The sequence below is a fragment of the Eurypyga helias genome, unplaced genomic scaffold, assembly GCF_000690775.1.
Source record: "Eurypyga helias isolate BGI_N326 unplaced genomic scaffold, ASM69077v1 scaffold23152, whole genome shotgun sequence".
In the NCBI taxonomy this organism is placed as follows: domain Eukaryota; kingdom Metazoa; phylum Chordata; class Aves; order Eurypygiformes; family Eurypygidae; genus Eurypyga; species Eurypyga helias.
In genome coordinates, this window is record NW_010234618.1 from 2,421 (window position 1) to 12,952 (window position 10,532).

General features: G+C 38.5%; 1 protein-coding gene across 1 annotated transcript in view; it reads right to left on the reverse strand.

Annotated features, from left to right (window-relative positions):
- Positions 1 to 3,587: 3,587 nt before the first annotated feature.
- The window catches only part of TTC39C (tetratricopeptide repeat domain 39C), a gene marked incomplete at its 3' end in the record, with an annotated part of 8,444 nt that continues 1,499 nt past the window's right edge, over positions 3,588 to 10,532 (reverse strand). The window contains exons 2-5 of the mRNA XM_010146500.1: positions 9,885 to 10,013; positions 8,844 to 8,958; positions 5,114 to 5,468; positions 3,588 to 3,756 (exon numbers count right to left, since the gene is read on the reverse strand). Of these exons, the coding sequence (XP_010144802.1) occupies positions 3,588 to 3,756; positions 5,114 to 5,468; positions 8,844 to 8,958; positions 9,885 to 10,013 (768 nt within the window). The remainder of the gene's footprint in view (positions 3,757 to 5,113; positions 5,469 to 8,843; positions 8,959 to 9,884; positions 10,014 to 10,532) is intronic.

The following is a 10,532-nucleotide window of genomic DNA, read 5'->3' on the forward strand; positions in this document are numbered from 1 at the left end:
GTTGCTGATTAGAAAACAAAAAGAGAAAACAAAATTGCAAGCTGAAAAGCAGAAGTACATGAGATTCAGAACACCACCTTTTACTCTGCCCTCTCTCATGCTACCACCATGCCCATCTTTCACTGCTGGCCACAATACGACACTTGAATAGCCCAAGTCACAGTTTTAACAGTAAATTGGTATTTATTAACATAATTATGAGATTAGACAAGGCACAATTAGCAAGTGGATGGTGTTGTTTTTATTTTCACAGTAAGAAGAAAGGCCCAAGGGTACAGCTGGAAATTCTGGATTTCAGACCAGTGGGTTGCAGCAGCTATTACACTAATTACATTTCTTAAGTTCCCTTTAGGCACAAGTATAAAACATTATTCTCACTTGTTTAGTACCTTAAGCTTAGCTGAAACATCATTATCAGCTTTAGTGGAAAGTATTTTAAAGACAGAAATAGTCGGACACAAATAAATACTTGGGAGGCTGGAATACACACCATACAGCTGCAAGCCAAGCACAGCAATAGTGATGTCCCTAACACCACACTAAGTGAGCGATGTAAAAAGGTCAGGGAAAGGGCTATTTTCATATGTAGTCTCTTAACCTACTCCTTGAAAAAGAGACATTGGATCAGACTGCCAGTGCAACCTTTAGCTTTATAGTGCACTTTCATTCCAGCTTTCCCTGATCATCCTCCCCTCCTTTCCCCTCAACTCATTCACTTCAATAGTCTCCAAGCACTTTCAGACTTCATTTCTCAAAACATGAATCTGGGAAGAAAGCTGAAAGATAATTTGGTCTACATCTATAGCACCTATAAGGCAACTTTGTAGAAAACAGATGTGTTAAGGCTTTTATTGACTAGTATTCATACATGCTTTTTGGAGCACAAAGCATTATACAGTCACATGCTCCTTATTTGTCTTCCACAGCCCTGTCACCGGGAAATTTTCATTCCTCAGCAATTTTCTCCTTCATCAGGTTTGCATCTCACAGTCCAGTCTTGGACTACTGCTTCTGCCTTTAGAGGAGATTCCCATGGCTGAGCTATGCTCCTTACAGTCTCTTTTTCCCACAGAACATTAAAAATACACACATACAGCCGTGCCTCTGTGTGTCTATGTTAGCATACGCACACACAGACTTGCTAATAGGAGCTGAATAGACCATCAGCTGAAAGTTACACAAAGTGTACATGTATTTGTAGGACCAAAGACTACAAAAAGATCCAACGGACTGAGTACTAGTAGGCTCCAATACAAAGCTTTTCTGTACAACATCTAAGCTGCCTTTCATCTGTGTACAATTAAATTTTACCACAGAATTGTTAAAAGATGACATATGTTAAAGACTATAAAAATATACAAGCTTCAGCTGAAGGTATACTTTTAAGTGCTTATAGGTTAAAGCAGAGACTTACCAATTTCAGTAAGCCACCTCAAAGTAATAATCCCTTGCCTGACAGAAAAAGAAAATATTTAAACCTACCTGTGTTTAATAATTTCAAGGAAGGGCACTTCTTAGGTTTTGCAGGAGCTCCACTCAGCCCCCTTGGAGATGAAGTGGAAATTACTACTCAGCATATTGGGTTAATTTAAGAGTATACGTGCACTTCTCATTCAATAGGTAGAATAAGACCAATGCCCAGATTTGGGATATGTGTAACTACGAGTGTGCTGTGCAGAAAACTAGTGCAGCTCCCCATGCCACTGCCACCAGTCACACACCTACCTTCACCATTACAACAACATTTGAGCAAATTCAGTTTGAAAAATCTTAACAGAGCGTATAAGAGGAGCTTGACACGTTTAACCAAAACATTTAGACACCACAAAGCCTCAATGGTACAGTACCTCTTAGAACAAAGGAGTGACAACTGGGGAAAAAAAAAACAAAACAAAAACAAACCCCAGCCAACAACAATAAAAAAACCCTACCAAAACCAAACATGCACACACATTAAAAAAAAAAAAAAAAAGAGGCTCTTGAATGGAAAAGCTCTCATACAAACAAATACTGAATAGGGACATTTAATTCCTGTTAGCAACCACAAAGCTTTCTGCTGACTACGGGCATGGCTACTAGCATAACACACAGCACTCTGCCTCTCTGCCTGCCTCGGCTAACTAACCTTTCTAACATGGCCACACTGCCTCTGGCACAGACTGCTGCACCTGGAGCTAAACCCGGGTGTCTATACTCCGCATCATTTAATGCGCAAATACCCTTAAAGATCTCTGCTTTGAAACATAATGGTACTCCAGAAAGGGATTGACTACACAAAGCTGACACTCATCCCAAACCATCCTCCAAATTTACACATAGACACATATACTCAGTTTATTGTTTACAATCTTGCCCTAGCTCGCCCTGAAAGTCAGAAGAACCAAATAGCTGAATTTTATTCCTCGTGACACTAAACATGAAAAAAAAGTTCCAAATACCAAGTCATGCTTTGGCAATCAACCTGTTTACATTTTTACTGCACTAGCGTTCATTCTGTAGCTATTCCCACTAAATCTGATTTTTACCAGAAGAATGAAATACGCGTATATTTGAACAAAGACCAATCAATCTTTCCCACTCAGAAATACTTCTCAAAGACTGAGAGCCTGCCTGTGACACTGCAATTCCCCAAAAGCACATTTGCTTTCAGAAGGACAGCAAAAAGAAGAACAATATCCAAACCTTATCTGCAAAATCTGATAGGCCACAAAAGTGTGCCCCCCCGCCCCCTTCTGTTGCTACCTCCCTCAAATATGAAGTCGCATTTGAGAGAGTTAATTGCAAACCCCAGCAACGAATGACCATCAATATTAAGATCTAGATTAGCTCCTGTAATTATAATGTTGAGATGAAGGGTTTGAGCTTTTGTGTTGGGTTTTCTTGTTAATGCAATTGCTCTGGAAATACTCTGGTCTGATAAGAGCAGCAGCTAGAAGCTGAGTAGTTTGAAATCGTCATCAGCATCTTGTATTATCACAAATTCTTCAGGAGTAACTCAGCCAAACCCATGAAGCTACTGCAGCGTTTGAGTAACACTCTGCAACAGCATTCACAAACACATTTACAGTGAATACATTTCTGCTTGGGTCAGAGCTCACTCTTAACAACAGAAAACATCCTGGTTTGACCTCTTAAAAGCAAAAGCAATTATTTGAGAGAAATAATTGCAGAGAATTAGCAGTATATGAACAATGCATAAAACGAAAAGGGGGAGATAAATGCTATGTACTTAGCAGATAATACTCAAGATTTTAGCTTGACAAGCAAAACTGAAATAGCTATTTATACCACAAGAAACTCATGAGTGGCCAAAAGCACTTCCTTTTTGCAGGGAGCTAGAAATGTATCAAGTAGCTGAAAGAATTTCCAAGTGCCATTACTTCAGATAGAAGTAGTGAAAGAGTATGTGAACTTGAAACTAGGAAGGAGTTAATCCTTTTTTCTTACTTAACTTTCCCTGTATCTATATCTGTAGTCACAATTTGCTGAAGCTTGCACAGTTCACATCAGAAAAACATAAAATAAGAAGGGGAGGGGGATGGGGGGAGAGGGGAGAAATCAGTCCAAAGTAAGAAAACACGCAGTACCTCTAATCGCTGTATCCTTCCCTTGAAGAACATGAACAGAGACGAGTTTGGATAAGCAGATTCTTTTTTTGCAAGGATTTCTTTTGCTTCCTTCAACCCTGCCTTGTTATCGCTGCCATCAAGGGCAAAAAAGGGACGAACAACTGTGTGGTACCACAACAGAGCTAATCTAAAAGAAACAGAAGAGTAAAAGAGATTACAGCTTGTAAACAGAAATACAAGAATAACATTCTACACAAGCAAATTTTTTTAAACTATTCTGAAAGACAAAAGGTATGAATCTTTTCTTATACAACTTGGTGGCATTAAAACAAACACAATACTATTGTCATACATCAACGTACTCCTAAACTGCACCTGAACATACAATTCAGTGCACGTTACCCAAAGGTAAGGTAACAATCAAGCTCACAACATCAAAGTAGTTGAGCCTTTAGAACTCTTTAGATTTTTAAAAAGAAAAACCCACAGGGAAACTTTGAAAACAAATTGTTCATTAGAGGGAATTAAAAAAAAAAAAAGGCAACCAACAAATAAACCCAACAACAAATCTAAACACACATCAGCAGACACACTTGAAATCAACGTCAAAAAGAAAAGCATCCGGTGTTCAGAAGGGCAGACATCTACATGACCTACATCGCTCCTGGAAACAAGGGCAGAGCACGACTTTCAAGACCATCTGAAGGAGGAAACCCCCCCAGAAATAGTGTTATTCTTCCCCAGAAAGGAGAAAGAACAAATCAACAGGAACATTTAATCTTAAGCTTTCTCAACCGATCAGAAATCCAACTTTTCTCAAGCAGAAGAAACTTCAGGTCTGCTGTTGATGTTTCCAAAGTGACACCTGATGGTACCTTCAGTAGGTCCAGTAACAGAAGCATTAATTTGGAGATAATGGAATAATAAATCCATTTATGAGGGCAGTTTAAATTAGGTCTGGCTAACCCTTCATCTGATAAAAAGAACTGAACCAGTATGAAGGCTTGGGGCGGGGGGAGAGGTGGAGGGGAGGGAGTTAGGGGGAAGAGTACCAAAAAAAATACTCCTCTAAAAAGACTACAAGACAACATCCCATTTTACTCAGATGCTAAAATTAATAATAAACTGGAAGAAGATCTTTGGCTAATAGTAAGGATAAATAACTAAGCGAGATCAAAGACTCACACAAAATATTATGCCTTCCATAGCAGAGAACACAACTCCAGTAATCTTACTGAGCCTTCAGGGCATGCCTCTATTTACTCTGCTGGCATATAAATCATCAGACATTAGAATAGCCGGTACTGCAGAACGCAGCAAAACACTGACACAAACCCCCAACGTATGACAGTAACAGCAGAGAGATCTTCTACATCAGGAAGTGATGAGCTTACCAAACCATGGCATGTTAAAACAAACTACAAGTTTCTATTACCTGCTGTTGTTTCCTTTAAAGCAACATGACTTCTTGGTTTCAACTTTTTTCCAGTTACTTACTTTTAGTACTAAGTTATCTACCAAAGCATTTCAATATAGCTACTCACGTAGCTAAAGGGGCCTTCATGTCCTTACTTTCACTTGCATACATCAGTGAAGAAAGCCCCTGTAGGCGGTCTCCAGGAAAACCCAGCAGGTTGATGATTTTGAGCAGGTTTGGGGGCACCATGGATATGCAAAGATGAAAAAGTCCATATCCAAAGCTAACAGCACCTTTCAGTCTGTTTAGCGAATCCTCCGTTACACCTTCTGCAGCAATATGATTATCATTTGCAGCATCAGAAGTCAAGGATTCCTGAGTTGTTTTCTTCTGATACATTTCCTGAAGTGTATTAATGTCCGTATAGCACTTATTGTAAATTTTCCAGGCTTTTCGGAGTATCCACCCACCTTTTATGTATGCTAAAAAGCAAGGAAAAAATATATATCTCAAGGATGTATTTCAGAAGCAGAACAAAGTAGTAAATGCTATTTCACAAATCCTAGGATGCTCTCTTTCTATTTGCAGTAAACTTACTGTATAAAGGATTCTGTAATAGCTACTCACCCTTCCAAGAGGTCTTTCATACTGGGCTCTACAAACCTAAGTGCTTTTCAGCCAGAGACATTAAAACAGCATGCAGTACAAAAGGACTTCCCTTCAGCTATGTAGCAATACTACTGTCAGAAAGAAATGGAGAAATCAAGGAAATCCATGCTGGATTGTGCTCCACTACAGAGGGGAAATGAAATGGCTGCCTGGCAAACAGAGAAGCCAGACTCAAAGAAGAAATGACACCTCCTAAGTACAGATGACATTAAAAGTTGATAGGAAAATACTACGAAAACCCCTTCCTTTGGGCTAGATAAGATTTTTGACACCATCGTTTCCCTGTTCCTCTATGAATGCAGTGCTTTATAGTTAAGAAAAATATCATTAAAAAAAAGCATGCATAAAAATTTCATTGTTCCAAAGCACTTTTCAGTTGCCTGACTTCCTCACTTTAAAATGCAAGCAGGGTACCAAATTTCCCTAAAAATCTGGTCTTGAGGATTTTCAGTTTTCTTACCCTCTCTACAGGAGGGTAAAGAAAGGCATGACACCCAAAGAGGAAGATGTCCAATCTACCTATTTACATGGCCTTCATCTCGTCTTGGTTATAGCACATCCTTGGACAGTGGTAAGTGGTAAAAACAAACACAGAACACACCTGTACATGTTAACTGTAAAAGCACACACCAGCACAAAACGAGAGAAAACAGAAGGATGGTTACAGCAGCAGTGTTCTAAACAGGTATCACCAAATTTGCAGACATCAGTGTTATGATCTAATTCTGGCATCAGTTATAACGGGTGGGGAGGGGTCAAAGAAAAGGAAAATGCTATTAATACCAAACCACTCTTCACTAGTCTTCTTTGACAAAATCCTTCCAACTACAGGGGAAAAAAAAAATTTCAAGAGAAAATATCATCAAGGACTAGACCACCCCTTTTGGATTCTTGATCTACGAAGGAGGGATGAAGTTAGTTTCATAGTCTTAAGAAATCATACTGTGAAAGACTGCAAAATTTGTATTCTCAGTTGTGACAGAAGGGTTCTGTCAACCTGAAGAGTTAAAAAAAATTAATCCTCTCTTGAGTTCTATATTAAAGTGTTAGAATAAAAAATGTCAACCCCTGCCATAATTCAGCTGCATTACAAGACTAGCGTTACTTCAATTTTAAGCAATTAGGTCACTTTTTGGCTACACAGAACATTTAAAAAGTTATGTGGTTCACCACAAGATGAATACTCATACAACCACGCATAGCCAAGCAGCAGACAAATTACAAGGAAAACCCCACATTTTACTCATCCTACAGATAGTGTTTCTGTTAATAGCTAACTACTGTGTTCTGATGCACGCATCAAATGGAAAGGATATGGGGGGGGAAGTATAGCTTTAGGCTTTACTTCCCTCAGTGTGCCATCATGAACAGCTCACTAACACAGCATAACACTGACAGATTTGACATACCACAGAAAAAAACACCAATCTAATGAATTAAAATAATAAATATCTGACTTTTTAAACATAAAAATTAAATCAAGTCTAATCACTGAGCTGATTTCCCAGCATGAGCTTCTGGAAGTAGCCAGACCCACGACAGCAGTGGTACACATCAAGAAAAGGTAGTTCAGTATTGCTGTGGAAAGCTAATATAAATTGCTGTGTTACTAACTTTCTGATGAAACTATCTGTCATACATCCGTGAGGGTGGAAAAGAAAACGTAAAAGGTGGTAGGCATATGAGAAAGCAGCTATCATCGTATGCTTTTTGTCAAAGTGTTCCACTGATCAGAAATATTTCTCTGTCTCTGAAGAATGCACTTTTTAATTACACTCACTTCCATAATCTGGTTGCTATTTCTGTACAGATACGTGATAAAAACAAATGTTTTATATAAAAGCAGAGAGATAATATACTGCAAAAACTGAAACACTGGATGCAACAGTTTGGCAGCGGCAGCAACCAACAGTTGCTGGGGTGGCATTTCAATGCTTGGAATTTTAACTAATGATTTCAGGTATATTTTTTTTTTTTTACTCAGTAGAGCAACCCAAATATCTGCATGTTCTGCAGTACTCTGCTACCCACTTCAGCTCTGAGCAGCACACATGAGAGAAAGGGAACGGGCACCCCCCTCACTCACAGCATCCAACCCAGTTCTGCAGCTGCAGAGTTCATACTGAAATAAGAAAAAAAATCTCCAAGAGGGGGAAAAAAACCACCCACAAATGAAAACCCAGAAATGCATCAAAAATAGTAAGAACACTTTTCTGCAGCACTGCAGGCACAGCAGAGAGAACTACCTTCTGAATTTCTGCTAGCTAGAACCAAACACATTCTTGATGCTATGGCTTGGAAGAAACCATGTCAGCAACATCACAGAAAGCACTGTGTCCTTGACTGAAGATCTTAGTGTTTATTTAAATAATCTGAATGTTATTTCCCCAATTCCTTTCAGCTGACCAGCAGGGTTTTCACTGACAATCTGATCTGACTGCCATCTCTTGGTCTTCACTGATTTGGTAAGAACCTAAGAACGCACTCACTTTGTATATGACCTTGACCACATTTTCTATCTCTCATGGATGAAGGCATGTTTTAAGATTATGCAAGAGATCAGGAATGCAAGAGAACATTAGAAACAGCTTTGCAGCTGAGACAAGGAGGTTTGTATTCAACAAACCAGGATTAACCTCTTTGGTGTGCAAGGACACACTCTGGCGACCAGAGAATAAGGAGCTGATTCAGCAGTTCCACCTTCGACACACTTCATTTAAAATTACTTTCACCAGCAGTTTGTCATCCCCCTGCGTTGCCATGAACATAATGCATACGGGACTTCAGGATTTTCACGGCAGCTTGGGCTTACAGGCTCTTTTATCCTGCAGGTCACACACACCACGCAGATGCTACCTATCTTTGGACCAACTCCTCAAATATCTCTATGGGACCACTCAAAGGATTCCAGGCTATCTAAAGTGCATCAGTTGAACGTGATTATTGGTATGAAAAAAGTAGAAAGCTGTAATCTGCAGCAATCCAACTCATTTCATAATACTACTACCTACACAAAGGTAGAACAATACCTCTGCAAGTGTACCAGTCTTGGAACGTTTCAAATGGAACCGTGCTCTTTCTTACCAGGCAATTGCCTTCACTGACAGTCATATTGCCACTTTATGATCAAGCTATATGAAAGAGATAACATGCAAAAAATGTATGTGAACATTAAAGCCACAGCACACCTGATAACTCTTGTTTTACAAATGAGAGCACGGCCAAGTAGACTTGACAGTCTGCTACAATTATCTGCCTTTGCAGACGATCGATCATGGATAGGGTGGATTTACGTCCATCAACCTGTTTGGAACATACAAACACAGAGCAACAAAAAAAATTAACAAAGATAATATGAGATACTGGTCTAAACATGACAAATTAAAAAATACAAAATTAACCGCAAGTGGTAGTATTGCTACTGAATTAACTCAGCATTTTGAAGTTTTCTGACAGTCCCTCGAGCAGGCTCCTACTTAACAAACAGGGAAGCCTTACATATATGCTATCAACTATTGTTCTTAAGATTTTACAAATATTCAGAACAGATTTAGATTTAATTTAAATATTACTAAATACATCAAACACGCAACTAACAGATGTTACATGAAAGAGCACCGAAAGGCGTATATGGCAAATGGCAGGGAAAATACAGTGCCTCTTAAGAGCAGAGTTAAGTATGTCAGGTTCAATACTTTTTATCAAGTAAACTAAGTATTGAAGAGAAATGGCTGCTTCATCTGCGGCAGATCTGCTATGTGATGCTACGCAGGCCACTTGACATTTCCATGCTACTGCTTTCACTAGTTCTCAATCTGCATGCTTTATTCTTCCTTCATTATTTAGCTGGAAAGATCTAGAACAGGAAGGAAAATGCCCTAGGAATATGACCAGCACACAGAAGCCTCAACCTCAACTTTTGAACATTACTAGAGCATGTATGAATTAAAGTTAGCTTTAATTAGACAGGCTAGAAGTTCACTGATTTGAGGTGTTAAGAAAATAATTACTAACATTACCACAACCTGCTGCTTTAGAAGAGGAATCACCTGACTAGGTAGGAAATCCAAGCACAATATTTAACTTAATTTCTCAATTTATTAATCTCAACTGCTCTTCACATATCAAAAATAAGCTTCTCAAAATACAGGTCAAACGAGGACAGAAAGGAAATTTCCAGAAATATTTATTCACTACACGATGCCATATTTTACAAATAATGTTCTTACATTCTTTTTAATTTTATTCTTGATTGTTTCTATAACTCCAGCTTCTTCACTTTCACAAAGTTTCTCTGTAGCCTTTAAGTCATCACACGCCACCTGCATTTTCTCTTCTTCAAATGTCATCATGGCATTCTACCAAAAACCAGATTTGAATGATAAAAATCACAAGTATTTTTATTTCTACAAAAGCTGTAGGAGAGTAAAGTTTTTATGAAAACCTGTCAACAAAATTTTTTTCTTAATACATAATAATACACCCACAAGCCAGCGCACATACTTCTACACAGAAACACCAAACTAGAGATTTGAGAGTGCTTTACCAAAAATATTTTGATTTGTCTTGATATTTAAGTCTTATGTCCTTGTCTTAACAGAGCTTCATAGGCAGTCAAACTGAACGCCCCGTCACATTACATCAGCAGAAGAAACATTTATATAAATTAAATTTTCAATTAGTGTTAATGGAAGGCACAATTTGCATCTGTGCAGATTCTGCTTTTCATATAGTTCATCCACATAAACAACAGGCCTCCGAAGTCAGTCATAAGTAATCTCTATTGCATTTTTCAAATTAATAACCACAATTCCAACATAGGTAGGGACAAAAAAAAAAGAACAACCCACAACCCCACCAACATCCATCTCCAGCTA